At 40.9% G+C, this 21,994-nt stretch overlaps 1 protein-coding gene across 2 annotated transcripts; it reads right to left on the bottom strand.

Annotated features, from left to right (window-relative positions):
* Window positions 1-6: 6 nt before the first annotated feature.
* On the bottom strand, window positions 7-20,005 carry mindy2 (MINDY lysine 48 deubiquitinase 2). Of its 2 annotated transcripts, none has more exons than XM_023406413.2 (9): window positions 19,010-20,005; window positions 18,488-18,545; window positions 16,159-16,223; window positions 10,048-10,206; window positions 8,166-8,268; window positions 6,571-6,713; window positions 5,414-5,587; window positions 4,134-4,316; window positions 7-2,347 (listed from the first exon to the last, which is right to left on the bottom strand). In XM_023406413.2, exons 1-9 carry the CDS (start codon window positions 19,919-19,921, stop codon window positions 2,162-2,164), a joined length of 1,983 nt encoding a protein of 660 aa, XP_023262181.1. In that variant the 5' UTR covers window positions 19,922-20,005; the 3' UTR covers window positions 7-2,161. The 2 variants fall into 2 exon arrangements, with proteins under 2 accessions (XP_023262181.1, XP_023262180.1); XM_023406412.2 differs by having other exon boundaries at window positions 7-2,350.
* Window positions 20,006-21,994: the final 1,989 nt, after the last annotated feature.

Raw genomic sequence — 21,994 nt, forward strand, 5'->3', positions numbered from 1 at the left:
ATATATATATATATATATACATACACACAAAACATAGCCTCGTCTGGGCCAAATAAACTGTAACTCCAGCGAACACACAAAGCCCATAAGAAAGGGTTCCCACACAGTAGGTAGCCTGCTGCCTCCATGTAATCGTCCTGTCCTCACATTGAATTTGTTCTCACTGAACAAAATAATGATGGAGGTTTTACAAGCACTGCAAAGACCTCCTGTAACAACTGTCTCCCTCAGTCTGTAATAGAAGGCTTGAGTCAAGGCATCCAATTGGAATGTATAGATAGAAAAGTTTCTCAGGAGGCAGTCCCATGGTATAATAATGGCACAAACCACTAGCCAAATCCATCATAAGAATGCATTAGGTAAATATGTACATCATGTGTTTGCACACTCAACGCTGTAGTGAAATGCACACAAGTTAAAAGGTCATACCACAGAATTTCAGTATTCGGTGTATATCCAAGACCTCCAGGGCTGCTCAGTTTGTAAACATTCACTATTAGGCCTTCTTTTCCACAAATGACAGATGAATTTAACCCTCTCTGAATTTGACACAGGGGCTAATGTAAATCTCTAAGAACGGGTAAGAAAAGGTGATTGAGATTAACCCGGGGAGAACTGCGCAGAACGAGGAGGAAAATATCCAGCTAACGGAGCCCAACATTGTGAGTTGCAAGTCTTGATGTCACTGATTTGGAGTTTGGGTTCCGGTTTGTGGAAAAGAGTAGTACATGTTCACAAATATGAACTGAACTTTCCTGGTTTAGAGGAATATTACATACAAATCACTAAATTCTGTGGTATTTCTCTTCAAAACCTGCCTGCAGTGGAACTTTTACATCCAAAACCTAACAGAGGAGATCAAGATAGTGCCTGCACACACACACACACACACGCGTGCGCGCACACACACGCACGCACACACAAACGCACACACACAGCATCTCTCCAGGAAGCTGACAGAAGAGACTATGAGAAAGAAAGGGGCCTTTCAGAACTACCATGCACTCTAAATTGGGTGCGATCTAATACAAATCTAATCTGCCAAAAGCTAGTTGTGTCTCACACAGAAACAACATCAGATTCAGAAAAAGACTTGTCAATTAAAATCTGCAATGCTTTCCTAAGTCTCACTGTCCCAAACATGTTTTTTTGTGAAATAGAATCACAACATAAAAGAAATCTCATAAATGTGTAGCTTAACTAATACAGCGTCAAAGATTTGGCTATTTCCAATTTGAAACTTGTTACATCAGTGATGCTCAGTAAATGAGACATGTAACACATATACCGCACGCCATTATACCACATAGCACACGTGTACTGTACATAACATACACATGAAGACAAACACACATTCACATTCAAACAGAGCAGAATACAACACTGCCATTCTTAAGGCAAATCTGAACAGGGCAAGCTGTGATGAGTATTGTTACGAAGCTACAGTATCTGGCAGCTATCTGGCATGAAGTAACCCTTAGGTACATAGTGATTCAGAGGGGACACAAATAATGTTACACTGAATTCCAACAGGCAATATTATGAGAGAATCCCTTTCATCTTACACAAAAAAACCCATAAAACTGCTCCCAAAAGCTACCTGTTACACAGATATATAAATAAAATGTGAATCTTGGCATTGACAGCTAACTTAAAAAAACTCAACTAAAATCAAAAAAGTGAGTTTGTCTAATATGCTTCGTCAATATTGATGAGTACAAAAAAGCTTATAAGCTGCAAAAATGAAAAATGAGTGAAATGAATGATGCTTTTGGAAAAGAACACAGTGAAAGTGTGACATTTTGTTTCTTCAGATTATGTCTTTTGCTATAAAATATAACACCCCAGATAAACTTGACCCCACATCACAAATATAGTGCACTGTGCAACTTGTAACAAAGTTTGGCTGACTCTATGAAAGATAAGGGGTAGTTGTTGTTGTAGTGTCCCTTCCTCTGATGTCTAGGTTTAGAGGTTAGCAGGCACCAGTGGTTTGGGAACAGCAGCGTCTCCCCTCAATCGTCTCCTTCCCTTGTTTGTCATCAAGTGGGGGCTCAGCGTTGTGTGTCCAGTCCATGGAGAAACAAATGCTGTCCCCGTGCTCACAGATAAGCAAATGCACAAAACACTCACACGCACACTCACACAGACACACTGTATGTTACAAAATAACACATTTGTCTTTATCCTTTGATTCTTTCTTGGCTTTGCGCTCCCCACTAGAGGACTGTTTTCCCGGGCTGGGTGTGGCTCCAGCTGCTGCCACCGTCCCAGTGCCGGCTGCTGCTCCACCTGCTCCTGCACCTCCTCTTTCTGCCTCATCTCCCTCGGCAGGTTCCTGCTGGCCCTGCTGCACAAACACAGCAAGGGAGCAAAGGAAATGTAAATATATAGACGTGTTCATTACAAGCAAACCTACTTGAACTGGAACTGGAAATAAGTGCAAATCGAAACATTAATGTCTCAGTTGAAAGTATGGCAAAACAAAACAAGCTAAAGACAAGCTAAAAAGAAAGTGCAATGCCTCATTGGTTCTAATGATGTTCTTTATAGAAATCATCCAATCAGTATATCATGTATCTCCCATGGAGGGCCAAGAGGAAGTCAGTGAACCCTTTGGAATTATCTGCATTTATGAATGAAAGTATGTCTGAAAATGTGGTCAGATCTTCATCAAAGTTACAAATATGAACAAACAAAATCTGTTTTAATTAATAACACACTAATCATTGTACTGTTCTTGCCAATATTGAAAACATCATTCAAATATTCACATTGTAGGCTGGAAAAAGTATGTGAACCTCTCGGCTAATGACATCAACAAAAGCAAACTGGAGTCAGGAGTTATGAAAACCGGGAGTCCAACAAATGAAACAAGATCGGGGGAGTGGATTAGAGCTATTTTGATTTATATAAAAAGACTTAAACAAGTAACATTTGCTGATGTGAACCATGCCTGGCCAAAAAAGAGATCACACAAGACATAAGACATTGTTGATTTGCATGAAGCTGAAAGGATTACAAAGTCATCAAAGAGTTTAGATCATCAGTCTACAGTCAAGACTGTCTATAGATGGAGTTCTGTGGCTACTCTCCCCTAGAGGTGGGTGCCCATCCAAGATGACTCCAAAAGCACAATGCAGACACAGCAGTCATGTGTCTACTATACCTAAATCACGGTCCATAGTCTCATGGAGGAAGCGGCTGCTCTCCACAAAAAACATTGCTGCGTGCATGTAGTTTGCTAAAGAGCAGCGCTTCGCTCCACAGTGTTGCTGGGAAAATGTTTTGTGGACTGATGAAAATAAGGTTGAATCGTTTGCGAAGAACACACAGCACTACATGCGGTGTAAACCCTTTTTTACTCCGTACACCACTGCATGCCAACATGAAAACATACTGGGGCTGCTTTCATGCCTCTAGGCCAAGAGATCATTGAGGGGAAAATGAATTCCCAAATTTATCTCAAAGATATCTTACAAGTTAATGTCAGGATCAATGTCAAGAGAGTCACTCACACCAGACATCCTGAGAATATGGCTGAGCTGAAGCAGCTCTGTAAAGAACAATGGTCCAAACATCCTTGTGAACATTGTGCAGGGTCTGATCCGCATTTACCAGAAGTGCTTGTTTGAGGTTATTGCTGTCAAAAGTTTGACCCGCTATAAAATTCAAGGTTTCATTTACTTATTCCACCAGCACTGTGTTTTAAAGGTGTCTTCAGTAAAGAAATGAAACATTAAAGTTGTTTATTATTAGCTTGAGCAAATTGTCTCTGCTTATACTTCAATAAATTATACAATCAGATCAATTTTTTATGATCAATTAATGCAGAAAACCAAGTAATTCCAAAGAGTTCACAGGACTGGATACATGTCACTGTTCATCTGCAACAATTACACGACAAAGCGTGTGCCTTGACCTCATGGTAAAGGGTGGCAGAATTACAAGAAAAAAAAAAAGAATATGTCCTGTTTCATCCTCAATCCCTCCTTTATAGCTCAAACTCCCTGATGCAGACATCCATCTCTTTCAAGAAGGTAACATCTTCCCTCTGTGTCACATTTGTTCAAAGTCCTGCTTCTCCTCCCTCTCCCACCTGCTTTTACCTCGTTCAATCCCTCCCTCCCCACCTGTGCCTGTGCTGCTGCCGCCTGCTCCTGCTCTTGCTCCTGGTAGTACTGGGAGGCTCGTCGGTCCTCCTCCTCCTGAAGCTTTTTTGCCAGCTCTAGGTCACTGATGCCCTCGGGGAGTTGCTCCCACTGCAGGTCCTGGCTTTGCTGCTCCTGCTGCAGCGACAGCGCCATCAGATAGTCCTGATGACACACATGAACATGCACAGGGAGAGAGACACACTTGATGATTTATGAGCAAAAGTTGCCATTGTGATGCTTATGTATATACACTGTGTTCTTATTATGCCGAGCTTGGTCGCTCCTCAGCCAACATGTTATAGACCAATCCACAATCCACAACCACAGTTCTGTGCTTATTAACTGAGCACTTTTCATTTGTTGTATTATCTTCATTGTATTATTTTTAGAAGTATAATTAACAGAACTTCCTTTATGCTGGAGTTATCCATTATGTTATATTCAGTATGTTCTATTCTTCTCAATGTTAAGTCCTTTGTCAAGACGAAGACCCAATTTCCCCACTGAGAATTACAAGTTTTCTACCAATCTAACTGAATTGATTATGAGTGCATAAATTGCCTGAATAGATTTTTCTCACCAAGCCTATCTTGTAGATAAGGAGGGATGGGCCTGAGTGAGCAGCAAAAAGTAATAGCTCCCATGCTCAGGTCCAACCTGTGTGTGTGGGAACAAGGCAGACAATATGTCAGCGAGCTCTGTGTTTGGCCCACTCTGGCCGGCCAATGAGCAAACAGCTGTGAATTATAGTCAAAATGCACAGGAGACATAAACTCAATGCATCGCTTAAGGGCCAGTGTGGAGTCAGTGTGGTACAATGAAGAACGGATGAGAAGGGAAGGAGGCACGATGCAACCTTGCTATGTGATGTTCAGGCTGCCATCTGATATGTGTGCATCTCAAATATTAGTGTGGGGAGCCATAACACATCTATTATTTAGCCCATGATGGTGCACAGTTGATTTTTTTTTTCCCCTTATTCATTCACTTTTCATTAACAATTCTGGGCCATTCTGGTGTTTCCTGGAATTTGACGGGATGTGTGTTGTTACTTTTTGTCTTTCCCTTTCCCTCAGTGTTTAAAACAAGATACTTGAGGAAAGAACAGTGAGGAGCATTATGCCACTACTGGTCCAGCATTCTGTCTCGGCTTTTGTGGTACACTAATGGTGTGAAAAGCACATCGCAGTTAAGCATATCAAGATGTGGTGGTAGATAAATGCTGGTTCTGCTAGTCTTGCCTGCATCAGTGCTCAGACCTGGTCTATCTGATCCTGTTGGCCGCGGTACACAGTCTCTGGATCAGAGGGAGGCCGCAACCGGAACTCTGAATCACAGAAGTTGCCATCCCCGTCAACGTTGTGCAGACTCTCCCAGACGACCTTCTCCTCCGTCAGGAAACCTTGGTCTGTAACCAGGAGGTACAGCTGGCCCTAGGAAACAAGCACACACACATATATCTTATCAGTGTTACACTATATACACAGGGACATGATGTCACAGTTTCTACTGTTGGTACACACCCACACAACGTGCATATGGGCGTTTATCATGTGTGACTATATGTATGTGTTTGTGCAAAAGTCTGCAGCTGAGTGATTACAAGAGGCTGTCATGATACTTGGTCTGACGTCATAGGTGACACACACAGCTTTGCTTACATTGGCAAATTATACTGTGCTATTCAAAATGAGAGTACGCAGACTTCACTTCCCCTCCTGCAGACAACAGGAAAGGTCTGTCCCAGCTACAATGGCATGGCGAGCCAGTTGTGGGCACGGGGCTGTTGGGGATGGGATGCAGACGAATGGGACCTATTATCGTCATCGGGATTGATGTAATATTGTATATCTGTTACACATAAATGCATATCTATCATAAGTTTGAAGAACATCTTGCAGTACGTCTGTGCAGTGAGCACTATTGGAAAGTGCTCAGGAGCTTTAGCAGAGCGGGAAGAGAAACAGAAAAAAGAAGGGCTTCCTGACAGGTAGATGGTAACGCTTAAACTAGAAAGTTCTTTTTCTGAATCATCTGCAAAATAATCATTCAAAATCTTGACACACAATTAAATATTACTCAAAGGCTTTCCTGTAAAAATTAACTATTAATCAATTCAATCAAATTGAACTATTTCTTATTGAATAGCCCACAGAGAAACATTTAATTAAAGCGCGTTTATTCTGTTTAGCTCACAGACAAAAACAAAGAGCTGTCTGTTTAAGATTGCAAAGTTGGTTTTGCTTATATCTGTAAACATCCGCAGAGAAGCAGAAATCTGACTGTCATATAAAGGTAAAAGGCTTCATGAGCCTTGTCACTGGCTGGGAGGACAGATGACACATGGATCTCAATCTAACTAATGCAAATAATGCCAACAGTTTTAGTGTTGACAGTACTTTTTCGGTGTGGTTACCTTGAATTTGATCATAGTGCTGAAGTGGTTATTCCTGAAAAAGACACAGAGCTCTCCCTCCTGTACAGTGGATGTGAGCTCACATAAGCCATGGTACGTCAGCTGAGTGGCTGTGCTGCTCAGAAACTGCTCTGCTACAATGCCTAGTATGAGAGACAGGAAAGAGGAAACATACAGAAAAACAAAGGAGGTATTGAATTAGTGATTGATTAGCCAGTGCAGAAACTTGGTCACATGAATGCGTATTGTATTTTGGTTGTATGAGTTTACTGCCTGCGTGCTGCAGATCTAAGACATATTTAAAATCAATTGATTGAAATAAAGCTATATTATGTCTCTGTTAATTTTGGTGTTCTAATTTGATAAGCTTCACCAGCCACTTTCCTGTTGGCCTGTGAGTTAAAGTAGTTCTGCAGATAACCAATTATTCAACTTAGGAAGGTGGAAAAATAACTTTCATTTGTTGCTTGTAAATTGCCTCTTTTCCATTTTCAAATATTTTCATCATTAGACGACAGACCACTGGATGAGTCATCTACACTACGATCAATCCCCGCTCATTCATGAACATGGGTCAGTATTTGGAAGGCTTACTGGAAACCCTGTTGTAATGTCTGTAGTTGCTATTTGAACATTGTGACTCTCTGCTGCTGAACTGGTCACAGTTACTATAGTGAACCCAATATAGACTGAGTAGTAGATGGTGATCAACATCTGTAAGACAGGACAGCATCCAATTTGTAACAAACACCCACAAACGCAGTGTGAAACTCAAAAAGAGAGAGGAACAGTCTACCAAAGAATGAGCCACGATGGTGGAAACAGAAACTAACTATTGAACACTGAAGCACATCAAAGCATAACAACAAATCTCAGAGATGTTTCATTTTCTCTCAGTTTTCTGAGAGTTATCTTTGCCCATCTAAAGTGGATGCAAATCCAGCTCATCAAGCAGCGATGGGTAGCATCAGCAGCAAACCACTTAAATCGGGTCCATGCTGCAAATGTCGAAATACAATAAAACAGGAGTGAATCTCCTACAGCATTATCATCACTGACTGAGGCCTTGATTTGTTGAACTTGGCAGCAGCCCAGCTGACAACTTCTCAGGAAAGTCAGTGTTGAATTAGCAAATATTTAGTTGAGAAGTTATTGACAGCTGTGGAAGTAGGTCATTTGATGAGCAGCCACATGTGTCCTGGTTTTATTTGAACTTGGTCCGTGGTTTTGCGCAGAATATGTTTGCACTTGTTTGTACTGTAAACATATCTCATGTAAAGAAGATGCCACTGATTCAATGTTACGCTGCACAGCTGTTTCTCTGCAGAGTACTTGTGTCACTATGTATGACACAAAGACGCTGGTGATAATTGACTTCAATGTGTATTGTAAAATTAATAGAAAGAGGATATTTATCAGAATGCAACTCTAAAACTCAAAATTTTAACTTAAAGCATTTTCCTCAAAATAAATTACTTTCTCTCTTTTTCTGGACCTCCAGTCAAGTACACAGGGATGACAGGGAAGGGATGACGGGGGCCAGGAGAAGAGTCAGGCAGGTCAGAGAGTAGAGGGAGTGAGGAGAAAGCACCCACCTTCACCTGCCAGTTCGCTGTTGTCTGACTGTTTGCAGGATATTATCTTCTCCACCAGCTGGTTGTAGCTGCAGTTTCCCACTGCCTTGACAATGTCATGCATCTGCAAACAAAGATAAAAACTGTGGGAGAGAACATTCACCAGGCTTTGGTGCTGTTTCACTAAAAGCCGCAGTACATTTATACAAATTTATAACAGAGAGAAAGATTCTGGCGACAAGGGGTTCATGCTGCAACTGTTAGCACTGTGTAAACCTGATTCCTGAACACAGGTACATTTACCTGCTAATTTTCTTTATTTAGGTTGGTGTGAACGCTGTCACTTGAACTCAGACCAAAGAAGTGAACACAGTCAACCTGAAAAGGAGGTAGTCTGGTTCTAAGAGACCTCTGGAGTTGTTAGTTTGTGGTTTGTGTAGTAGTAGCTATGACGATACTTTGAATTCAAAAGTTACACTCGTTATCAAATATACACAATCCATCTGCTGAATGTGGGAGCCGTCATGGAAAACATCTCCAATAATTATCGAAAATGATTTGCTATGGCAACGTACATTTGGAAGTTAATGATGTAAAAACTGTGGTTAAGAGAGCAAAATGAAATGACTACTGCATCCACCCCTTATGGTACAAGATGCCACGTTTCTGTCCTGTTTCTAGCTGTCTGTGTTTTCAATCTGGTTTCAATCCTGACTAATAATGTTCTTAACCACCTCTTTATTTCTGAGCTCTTTGTGACACTAAAAAAGATAAATAAACCCACAGGGTACAATAAAGTTCAGTAGAAGTCACCAGAATAAACTGTGTTTTGACTTTTGTAGCTCTGGTGATGCAGGATGACAGTCACCAAATTAAAATTTAACACTATACATGTTCACATCTTGCTATTTGTTTGAGATAAACTAAGACGCTTTCACATCTACAGTTTGGCTCATTTGGTCTGAATCAAGGAAAACATACATACATTGTTCCCTTACTTATACTTCATATTGAGCCTGTAAGCTGCAAACATGAAGTCATATGGACCGACATACTGATTGAACAGTTTTAGCAACTGTCATTCTGCGTCATCACCACTAAATGGACCCATGTGGGGAAATCCAATAGCAAGTCGTGCTGCACTTTACAAAACCTGATGAGTTAATTCATGGTCTAATTATGAGTATGATTGGCTCAGACCGCAAATGGAGCTAATATATTGTCCAGTATGTAAACTGCGATGAAAATATATACATGGACAATATATTAGCTCCATTTGCGGTCTGAGCTAATCATACTCATAATTAGACCATGAATTAACTCACCAACAGTTTGCATTGCGATAGTGCAGGAATGAGTGGTCAGTGTGTTTCACTTACTTCTTAATGAAGAACTGCTAAAATACGCAAAGCAGGACACAAACACAACATGCCTCTTACTTTTAACTCCTATTCATTTTCAGATTTGTGGTATTTGTGGGACCAAGTGATACGGCATAAATATACACAACACTTATAAGACTGCTTCCTTTAAAGTTCAGGATTAGCAGAATTCATACAAATCTACCATCACTAAACCCTGTGGTTGGTCTGCTTTGTTTTCCCACCACAGTCGCCCAGCACCAGAGTTACCAAAGGAGTTACCTGTCAGCCCGTTAGACTGCATGGTTACTCATCTTGGTTTCTTTGTAATAACTTAGTGTGAACACAAAACCAGACCCAAACTTTAATACTGTAACATTTTTCCCTTCGCCTGGACCAAATGAACAGAACTTCAGATGTGAAAGCAGAAAGTTTCCAGTATTTCACTATTCATGTGTTGAAGATAGACATAAGCACAATAAAACACATTGGCTTTCAGGGAAGTAAAGGAACACAGCAGTGATGAGTAAGGTCCATCTCACCTGGGGGTCAACCAGCCAGCCGTGGTAAAGGGGGATGTCCAGCAGATCAAACACAATGCATTCTGGGGTGTACTCAAAGACTCGCACCCCGGTGAACTTAACATTCACATCCAGACCCGTCTGCAGCTTATGCAACACGGCCATGGCATCACTCATGTTCTAGGAAACAAGGAGAAAGAGGATACGCATTCTTGTTAAAAAAACAATGCAGCAGAGGAATTAAAAAAACAATTTGCTTATGTATTGTTAACAATATACAAAACCAAGAGCTATGTCCAATCCAGCTGCTGCTGTCAGCTGACTTCATCTGTTACACTGTTCCTGGCTGTCTGCACACAGTCAGCATAGCTGGAGCTATTAAGTATTGATTTTTCTACCTTTACAACAAACCATTAACTGCCATTTACGCCAGCACAATACAAAATCCCCCCCAAAAAACATAACTTCCACAAACTCAAGCCTTCATTTGGTTTTGTCAAATGTGTCTGCTTTACAATTATTTCATTGAGACTAAGTTGAGTTTTCATATTTGCTGCTCTTATTAGGTTTTACTCAGTTTACCATCAATCAACCTACAACCGCAGGAAGAAGTGGAAGTCTCTGCCAGGAAACCATTTGATATTACATTTCTGTGTAAGCTTTCAGACTCATCATCATGAGACATGATATTTCCCTTTGATAATATTAACAAGTGGACAAAATAACGGGAACATAAGACGATATGATGCAATCCAATAGCTCTGCAATGAATACAGCCTTTGTTTGATATTTTGAGGAATTTTTGCCTTTACTTTTGATAGTGGACGATAGAAACATGGCAGAAAATGAGGGGAGAGAGAGAGAGAGAGAGAGCAACAAAGGTCCTCGGCTGGACTTGAACAGGGGGACACTGAGCCTTCATGGTCAGTAACCTAAACCTCTAGCTCACCAGGTCGCCCCTAAAATGTTCAAATTTTAATACAGTCATATCAGACAGATGATTCAGTTCTGTGGTCAGTTCAAGGCTGTAGTCTGTTAACTTAGACTAAAGTATATTATATTGTAATTGTTCCCATTTTAATACTTTCAGGGTAGTTGCATAATTATTCCACATTGTAACAAACCACTACAGGGTTCATCCTATAGCTTAGATCTCACTACCACCTCTAGTGAAGGCCATAATTAGTTAAGATGATAAAATGGATGGGCAGCACATTTAATTCACTCTTTAATTCTTCACTTTCTTTTTATCAACTTTAGATGACTTTAACTCCGGTAACTTGTTGAGCCTTTCTGTCTCGATGATGGGAGATGAGTCACTGTAGCACAAGGTACTTTTTCTCGTGATTACCCCATCAGACCATCAGAATCTAAACTGTGCTATTGTACCAGACAGTGCAATGTAGACAGAAACCTAGCTTCCTGGGGTGCAGTATATACAGTAGTATGTAGCAGAACACCAGAGAGATAACATTACGGTACACAGAACAATGGCTGAAAGCATAAAGATGCCTGAGGCAGGTTTACCATCTCGTGTAGATACATTTACTGAGTAAAACCCAGAACACCCTCTAACACAGCACACACACAACATCTGGGTTTAATTCAGCAAAATCAAATTTCTGATGGCTTCAAATAACATTCTGGTTGTCTGCGTATAGGTTTGTAAATACTTTTTAATGTTATACTTTCTCAGGGTCTGTGTCAAACCACGCATACAGTTTACTGGTTCACCTTGCTTGTCTTCTCTTTGTCTGTAAAAACCTTCTCCAGTCAGTTCCTTACTAGCTTTATACCATCGGATCGGTTTTCCATATGTTTTACCCATGTGACTGTTGCAATTGGGATTTCCCTACAATGTTATGGGTTTTTTTGGTAGTTTCATAAATAAATCTACCACTAGGTTCCTGTGAGGTTTTAACTGCATATGTTGTCTCTGGTAATCATGTGGCCTGAACAAAACTGAGAAAAATACCACTCCATGCTGCTTTTTGCTTTTCACCCTGATTAGAAAACATCAGAACTTTATTTTGGAACGGGGTAGCGTTCAGCTTGCCATTAATTGTAAGGTTGGTGGTTTGATCTTTTTCTGTCCACATGCTTCTGCTGTCTGTAAATGGTGGAGAATAATGTACTGTAAACGGCTCTGGGAAGAAGACTTTTCATTTAGTCATTTCAGTTGAATGAGACACAGTCGATATTTAACATAGGCACTGGTAATACAAATCAGAGCTGCACCTCTTGCTTTGCTTTGCTAAACAAATGAACTAATTCTGATATTAATGTGCTTGCATATAGTATGTTGCTGGTTTGACATGGAACTGATGTTTTTTTTTTTTACTGTGTTTATGTCTAATAAGTTTTTAAACACTGCCAAAAATATAAATATGTAGAAAGAAATTCCTCTATTTCAAATCAATGACTGAAGGGTTGAACAGAGTGAACTTTATATATAACATACTTTATGTACACACATCACATCGTAAGTATGTCATATGTATGCACCACACACCTGAGAACCCAACGAAACAGACTAATTCTTGCATTCTGCCTCAGAGCTATGTTTCCCAGCTGGCTCTGAACCCCTGCTGCCATTTAACTCTGAGATCAAGATAACCCTTGCAGCTGAGCCCTACAACTCTATTGCGAGCGAGCGTAGTTGTAAGCAATTTACATCTGATTTCAGCTCTTTCACAATACACTACAGGAGATGGTGGAGATATAAGGAAAATTACCCAAAAGAGAAAAAAAGAAATCTTTGCAAATACCAGAACAATGAACCTGAGTTTACAGCCGAAATAAATCTGGATAATTCATTATCATCATTTGTCAACTTTCAGTGTTATTGTATAATAAAAATTTACTATACATCCCATGAGCAGTGAGATACTCCAGCTCTGGGGCAGAAATTGAGGTGAAAAGCCTTTAGCTGGCCCACTTGAGTGTGCGGATTAGGATGCTTACGAGCAGCACTGATGGCAGGATTAGCAGGGCAGTGTAATGGACCACATCTCTTCACTTTAGGGCACAGGGCTCCAACAGCAGAGGAGCACTCAGAAATCGGATGATTAGCACTGCATCTTTCGCATTCATCTGTGCTTGTGTTGGATGCATTTTCACAGTAAAACATTAGCACAGTACTCTGGTTAGGACTTCCTGTATTTTTACTTTCACTCTTCAGAGGAAGTTTTTTATGGGAAGGCCTCTCTGCTTCTCTCTCACTTTGCTGATTTTCATCCAAAACTTACCTAAAAATAAAACCCTGAGTAGATCGACTAAGCTGGTAGTTCATAGAATATGGTATTACAACTCCAAGATGAGGGAAGGCTTTCATTTTGTCATTTACATGATGGTCCCAGGTGATCACATGAAGCAGTTCCTATATTAAAACAAAATGCAGCCAAGAAATCAAACTATAATCAAGTCACACTTACACTATATAAATGTATGTAAAAGAAAGAGGCCTTGCTTCTAGAGCTGGAGGAATGAGCTGCTTTCCCCATGTTGCAGTCACCAATGTTTCTGCCAAGCAACACAATTGAGCAATAGTTTTTAGTTAAGAAATACATACTAAGGTTGACACTGCCACAAAAATATCTATGTCATTGCTCAATGAAAATTAATCTAGGGAATGGAACTGTCAGAACTTTGTCACGCGTCTGTCTGAAATCATATAAAAATCTATAAAAATATACACAGCTGATCTATGAACCTAAAAAACAATATTTCAGTCACTGGAGGACAAATGTAAACCATTACATAATGCCATTACCCATCAGTGGGAGCTGTAAATAATGCACAGTTTACAAGACTGTAATGTCCCACAATGTGGGTTATACTTCAAACACATCAGCAGCTGCTACTGCTCTACATTTTTGTTAGATGTATCATCAAAATAAATCTCATGTTTCTAATGTTTGTAATTCAATCCAAACACAATCCAGTGCAGCGACACTACTAACTATACCTAAAAGGAACTGTAGAGGTGAATCAGCTCCTAGCTCTTGTAATGGATTGCATTAAAATTAACACGTGTACCTAGCACACTGATAAACCTGTGTATAGCTTTATCTCTGATCTTATAATTAGATGGATCCTGCTTGAATTAAATCAGTGTCCTGCACCACAAGCTGCACAACTGATGGCACAGCCTCTGCCATTACTCGCCCATTCGATGCTTTGCTCTCCATACGGAGCTAATAAACTGAGCTGTATTTCTTTTTACGGGCTTTTATGATTGTAACTTTAAAACAAACCATTTCCTTTGTCTCCGACATCACCATCCGCAATTTCTCATCATGTTTTCTTCTATGTTAATGTCTCTGCTTTCTCATAGATTTATATAAGGAAAGACTTTAATTTGATAAGCAGGGCATCACCCAAACAGATATGTGAGACAAATTTGCATTCATTCATCATCCAACAGGCTATGGTCGAGCGCGTACTTCAGATTTGTGAAACCCAAATTGGGATTTTATCTGCTTTACTCAGAACAAAAGAAAGGGTTAAGAAACATTTGTGAACAACACCCATTACTGTGAATTACATCAAATTAAAATAAGAGGCTTCTTTAACATGATAACCCATTTCTTCCAATGGCTGAACACTCATCATGGATGAATTGCTTTGTAAGAGATGGTGTTGAGCTGGGTCAGACAAAACTACACTCACTTCCACAGCTCCTCCAAGTAAATATTTAACAATAGCTAAAGAGCAGCCGTGCAACTGCTATTTTAAGCATCATACACTCCTATGACAGATGATGTTTTTTTGAGCTGAATTTATAAATAGAACTACTTCTGTTATGAACTCCTACAGCTCTTTTCAAAGTCTGGGCCGCTTCAGTTGTATTTCATAACAATTCAATAAGCGGTGCAAACACATTTCTTTAAGATGCACAGAGGAGGAAACCTTTTGTTTGATGTGTACATAAACACATCTCACAGACTTGCTGTCTTTTATATCCCAGCTTCCAGCATCCCAGAGCCCTGCCCACTGTCGTCTCCACATACTGTGTCAACCACAGCACACGGACTTGAGGACACCCACATGCAACACAGCTCCCAGGCTAGTGTCTAGGATTAGACCGCCATAATAACTATGCAACACAAACTCTAACCACTCCCTTACTCTAACTGTGCATGCTGAGGACACCACTGATTTATTTAAGAGGTTGTATTTCGGCTCAAGGTAAATTTAGAAAGCCATTCAGTGAGCGTCTGTGTGGAGACTGCACATTATTTTTTTCTCCTCTCTAAATGAGGGACAAGTGTGGCTTCAAATCATTCACAGATGTGTTGGTGCTCTGCCACGCAAGAGGAGGAGAGGCAGGGCCCCTCCCACACCGTAGGCAGGCAGTGGAGATGGGAGGAAGCAGGGGAACTGGAGCAGGAGCTCCATCTCCAAGTGCCTCTCATGGTGAGGCAGGCGCACACACTCACACACTCTCACACACTCTCACACACTCTCACACACTCTCACACACTCTCACACACTCTCACACACTCTCACACACTCTCACACACACACACACACACACACACACACACACACACAGCCTCAGTAATAGCTGGGAGCTGAACCCAGCCATGCGTCTCTAAGCATTCACCGCCATGTGAAACAACATAATCTGACACTCCTGACCCCTGTTGTTCCCTAGGCCTCGCAAGACACTTCTTATGTAACCTATAGAGCAGTAGGGAAAAAAAAGCTAAGCTATTTATGTGGTTTGCAATCAACCCGATGCTTATTTCCATATTACGGAACATCCACTGACCTTCTCCGCTACCTTAATGCAAATGTGCAAACCCGCTTTTAGCATGCAACTATACTGAATGTGTGTGTGGCACATCAGAGAAGTGTGCATCTCACTTTGTAATCAGTGGTGAAAATATATCAATAGTGGCCATGATAACATCTGAGAAATTTTGAGTGTGTCATGTTAAACTTGCACAGTTATGACTTTGACACAGAGAGCAAGAGAGAGAGAGAGGAGACAAAGAGTGAGTTCATTCCAAAAGCCCCGTGCTCCTCAAGTACCATAAACAGTCAGCAGCTTACAAATGCACACACATAAGCAAAAACACATGTCTGTTTAATAAGAATATTCCGCATTGATTAGGCAAGCCTTACCTGCTCATAGTTTAGCCGCTGAGCCTCTGATATCTCTTTAGGCTTCGTTTCCAGAATGTAGTCTCCTACAGAGGGACAGAAAGAGAGAGATGTTACCAGATATGATGAGTTAAATTGCACTGACAGAGCGAAACCACTTGCTTGGCACTGATGATCACTATGGATTCCTAGCTTAAGCATTTGCAGAGAATACTCATTGTAGGGTTTTAGAAAAGGCTGAGCCAAATATTTAGGGATCCTTTGAGTCATGTCCACTGTGGTGTCAACTGAGATCTCTGTCGACACGGCTCTGTGGCAGCATGGGCTGTGGCAGAGAGCACAGCCTGGCAGATGTCTGGCTCCTGCTCTGTTGAGCACTACAAACATGCTGCAACATTTAAAGCATTTCACACACTTTGAAGGGCAAAAAAAGCCATGAAAATACATTCTTGCTATTGCTGTGAAAGTTTTATTGCGGTCTACTCCTGACTTTTGAAACTGTGGTGTAAGTATTTCTCAGAATGTTTCACAGAGAATCATTAATGTATTAGAAACTGGCGAGAGTATCGTGCTGCACTGTCAACACATACTTTTCCTGAGAATTACTCTGAGGAATGCCATCAACTTCTTGTCATCAAAAGCCACATTAAGTGAAAACAGCTACACATGGAGATTAAAAATGCTCTCATATGTATTTTGCTTAAGCAAACAGAATGAATGGAGAATATCCAGGAAAAAAGTATTTTTTCTTGTAATTAGGGCTTCATTATTATTTTTTTCAATATAATTTTAATGGCTGACCTAGAAAGGCATGATGATTTCTTCATGTGCATGCTGTGAGAACTAACTGTCCAATCTTAAACTAGCCTATCACAGAATATAGTTCATGTTATGATGACCAAGTTTTTCAGGATTTTTGGATGTTTTTTGAACTGAAAAGTCAGGCTCATAAACTCTGTAGCTGTGTTCTGTAGCTGTGTTCTGGCACATAATCCATATATTTCACAAGTTATTTGGACTGACCAACAGACAAGCTGCTAGTTGCAGTTTTAAAAAAAACAACAAAAAAACTCTTCTTACTTCTTGATTGTTATGCTGTCAACCTTGATGAAGATTTTAGTGCAAGTCAAGATTTTTTCCAGCAGGGGGCCAGCCAGCTGAGTGGTTTTACTACAGTATGTCCACAACGAGGAAACCCCCTCACTGTTCTGCTCTCCACTGAACTGTGAACTCACTCATCTCTGGTCCTCCCTTAATGTCTGTATCTGTCAGCCTCTGTGCTTCAGGATCATGCTCATGCTATGCTGTGTAATTTCTGAGCTGCTGAGTGACCGCCACCACCCACTTTAAACACCAGATTTGAAATTCATTACCCAGCGTCACCCCTGCTGTTTGTGTCTATGTGTTATGAAAAACAGTACTGAGTTTAGAAGTCATCCAGCATCCCCTGGACATTACACAAGATTAGCTTTGTGTGCTGTAATTGAACTCGTGGTGAACTCATGCTCTAATGTACCACGCAAATGGACGATTTTGGAGATAATTAATGAACAAAGAGATAAAGATACCGTTGTTTATTATTTAATTGTCATTTTTAGAAACAAGAGCACTGTTTGAGCCATGCCAGCTAACAGACACAAATAAGTTTAACAAACACAGTAAAGGACCATAAAACTGGGGATCACATATAGTGCCGTGATGTGGAATATTTTAGTTTTCTAATGCCAGTGGATACTGAAGGCCCTGATAGAGCTGACAGGAGACACTAGTGAGGACTGGCTCTACCTCTGAAGAGCCCCTGCTGTAATCAGACACTCTGCTTTGATATTGTAGAGTAATTTTAGTTATGGAGGGAAGGAGACAGCCAGAGAGAAGAGATATCTCTTGTATCCTTTGCAACAGCAGGGGTTTGGCTCTTGGGGGTTTTCCCTGCTCTAAATATGTATATACGTACATATATATCTGACCTTAAGTATGTATCCACTCACTTGAGGGGATGTGAAACACAAGAATGTTTACTAGGTTGCTGAAACTCCGGTGCCAGCGGCTTTATTGGTTAGCATGTTTACAAGTGTGGACTTGTGGGCAACACTCAAGTTGCTGTGGTTCTATAAACGCAGGCCAACGTAGTGTTATAGTCTATTTATTATGCTTTAGAAATTTGTTCTTTTCTGCAAGTTCACATTAGGTTATTATTGTAAATCTTAAGCCAAGTGAAAAAAGCAAGCAGAAGAGGACCATATTTAATAGGGCAACATGGCTTAATAAACTCAGTACGATTTTCCCCTTAGATCAATCATCGGCATCAAATTGCTCTTGTGTAACAGGTTTAACGGCAGCAAACACTCACCAAGATACTCCATGAGTTGCTCAGCAGTTATAATTTCCATCATGGGTGGCATCTTAACCTGTAACAGACAACCATGGACACTCAGTGTTTATTCATTTATTACTACTTAATCAGACAAATCACTGCAACAAAGGTTAACCAAAACAGGATAAAACCATTTATTTTTGAGACCCATGCACTTCAGTTGGTAAAACACCTGGCTTCCCTCTTCAACATGCACTGACATGATTAAATAAATCCACATCTAATGCTAAAATTGAGTAATCATATATGAACTCGTCTTGATATATTATCTTTTCATGGGAAGTGCTTAGGGACAGAGGAACTAGGACTTCTACACTAGATCTATTGTGAGATGTGTATGTTAACCTTTAGCAAATCTAAATGTTTAAATTACACAAATGTTCCATTGTAACTACATGAAAAATTTTGATAGAGCTCAGAGCTACCTTATGAAAACGCCTATTTGTATTAAGTTAGAATCAAGTTTCTATTGATCCATGCCCATCTCAGAGCCTTTACCTTCCATGCAAGCAGAAGGACATTCATAATTGCCAGTAATGGACAGGGGCCGTTCTCATTCTGGGTGATGATCGGCGTATTCTCCTCCCTCCATTTGATCCACTTGATGTGGTATATGGACTGGCCAGCGGCCCGGTCCTTAGTGCACGAAGTCTTTGTCCCATCAGCCCCATACTCGCTCTGCAGGGCCAGGGCCAGCCCTCTCTCCTCCAGTCCCTCACTGTTGAGGTCGGAGCTAGGGCAGGAATTGAGGTTGGAGAAGGACTCAAGTGAATCTATGCTTCGGGACTCACCACCGAGACTGGGATCGGGGTCACTCCCACTCGGCAATCCCTCCGATAAGCTGCGATCACCGGACAGCCCCGGTTTGACGTCTGTTGTGATTGCATTGTCCGGACACAGATGAGTCGGCTTGGCAAGTTTTGTCGGTTCACTATTTCCACATGCCAAAACCTCACCCCCCACATCTGTGCTCTCCTTAGCGGGAGGTGAGGACGGGCCATCGGTTTTGTTGTTTACTAACTTTGAGGCACCACCCTCTCTATCTTCTGCAGCCAGCACCGACTCATGCCCCATCCCGTTACTGATCTGATCCCCGGACCCCGACCCCGACCCGATCGCATCGGTGTCCTTCTTCTTACCCTCCTGTGCGGAAAGGACTTCGACCGCTTCTGGCACGTCGGACTTCCCAGCACTGGACTTGTCATTAACGGCACTGGGAGCACCAACATTTGTGGTGCTGTCATTACAACTAACGTTAACCAAAGTACTGAGAGGTGCCTCACTATTCTTGCATTTCTCGGCTGTTCCTTTCACTCCGCCGACAATCGCAACATCGCCCATCTCTGCCGCAATCGTGGCACACAATGAGCTTCCGTCAGTGTCTCGATGCAGGTTTGCATTTTTCTCCATTTCGATTTACAGACTGTCGACAGATTTTAGCTAAATTGCAGCAGCAGCAGCTTCGGTCCCAAAGACGCCATGACAACTCTGCGAGTGACGTCATCAGAGTGAATTGCTTTCAGGCCGAGCAAGGGGGCGGTAGAAAACCATCGGCCAGACGGTGCTGCGTTTGAGTGCTCTCGTATTCTGTAAAGTTACTCACTCAGGTTAAGGCAGTTTGACCCATCCCAGGTAACTATTCATATCATTATACTACATACATTTATTCAAAAAATATCTAATGACTAGGATGACAGGCCGATGTCCTCAGCATATAAATCCGAGGCCGATGACTGTAGGATTTCTGCAGCTTGTGGTCTATTGTGAGCTGCGGTACCATTTAATTACTTATCACGCCTATCTCAAACTCATAGGCAAGATAAGACTTAGTGTATACAAGTTGTTAACCGTTTAAAGTATTTGCGCAAGCTCAAACCTTTGTAGAATGTGTAGCTGGCTACATTTTCAAACCGCTGGTACTGGTGCCCCTTTTTACGAGGACTCCTGAATGTAGGATGAAAAGAACTTGCCGTGGCCGTGACAGTGTTGCGTGCGTGTGCACGCGCATCAGTGAGTGCAGTATAGTCTCGCGTAGCCAGAGCTCCCCACCAACGTACAGATAAACGAGACTTTGGAAATGATCAGGCGGTCGCAGTGAATTTGAACCCTAGTTTAACCTAACTCGTAATAATGATTAACGATAACGATTTTCCAATTTTTCTACATTTTGGGGGGTTTAATTTCTCCAGACTTTCAATTTATATATATATATAGCCTATATATGTACTGTATACAGGGTAAATTGGGTTCTTTTGACAAGTCTGTCGATTCACATGCAGTAACTTTTTAGAGTCACTGGGTGGCAGCAATTCCTAGACTGGGCAGAGCTGTACACATCACATCAGACTTTCAATCAGACTGCATAAAAACCCTTTCCCCAACAGGACTCGGGGACACAAACATACCCTTGACCTTAACAACCTAGTTTTTTTTCATTGTAATTTTAGAGAAGGGTTAGGTAGTATGAAGCTCAAGGTATAAACTATGATCTTGTCAAGCATTGATCTGGATTTTGCTGAACTGCAGTCTGACATATAAAACGTAATGCCTCAATGAAAAAGAGGACTGTAACTTCATGTTATATAAGATTTACCTGTGTCAAACCACATATATAAGCATACGAATTGTGTCTATTGAGATCTGAAAAGTTTTCTTTTATTTGCTGGTGTCATAGCTTAGCACAGACAGACAGCAGTGACATCCTTAACAGTATTGTTTTTGTTCAAAGATAATTCTGTGAAGTGCAGAGACTTGACATAACTTTGTGGTTGATAAAGGAAACCAATCAGGAAATGAATGTTATATTTTTGAGTGTTGAGCAGGATGCCATCATGCTTTACCTTCTTGTAAAAATCATTATTCGTAGTCATTTATCCCTCTGCTGTCTACTCAGTACACTATAGTTTTAGTGCTATTTACTTTTATTGAGCTGTATTCATGTTGTCTTTGTTAGTATTGTGAGCTTTCATACACTATTGGCCTTATTAGTGGAAAAAACTGGAATATAAATTATATTAAGATTCAGCAAAGATCAATTGCATAATATATAATATATATTTTTATATTGTATAATTGCACTATATATATATATATATATATATATGCATAATCCAAACTTTTTACTGGTACTGTATATATATGTAAACTCTAAGAATAGTTGGTAAATACGGAAGTCCTGATTTAAGGAAGTAAACAACTTGTAGATTGATTGATGAAAACAGCGCTCAAACAACAGTTTGGTGCATGTCAGACTGGTTGCATTAGCGCCACAGTGTTTTACTGTTCTTCTTTGAATCTGGTAGTGTAAAGGTGATTTGTTGCTTGTCTTTATGGTCTCCCGACCTATAACCATAATAGTACACAGTTGGTGGGTGTGTCCAGGCTGTCTTGGCAAACAACAGCGGAAGGGAGGAGGGCCTGTCTGTCTGTTGGCCTGTCTCACTGTCTGTCTGTCTGTCTGTCTGTCTGTCTGTCTGTCTGACG

The sequence above is a fragment of the Seriola lalandi genome, unplaced genomic scaffold, assembly GCF_002814215.2.
Source record: "Seriola lalandi dorsalis isolate HSWRI2012SDOR001 ecotype SW California unplaced genomic scaffold, Sedor1 jcf7180002054306, whole genome shotgun sequence".
Lineage (NCBI taxonomy): Eukaryota > Metazoa > Chordata > Actinopteri > Carangiformes > Carangidae > Seriola > Seriola lalandi.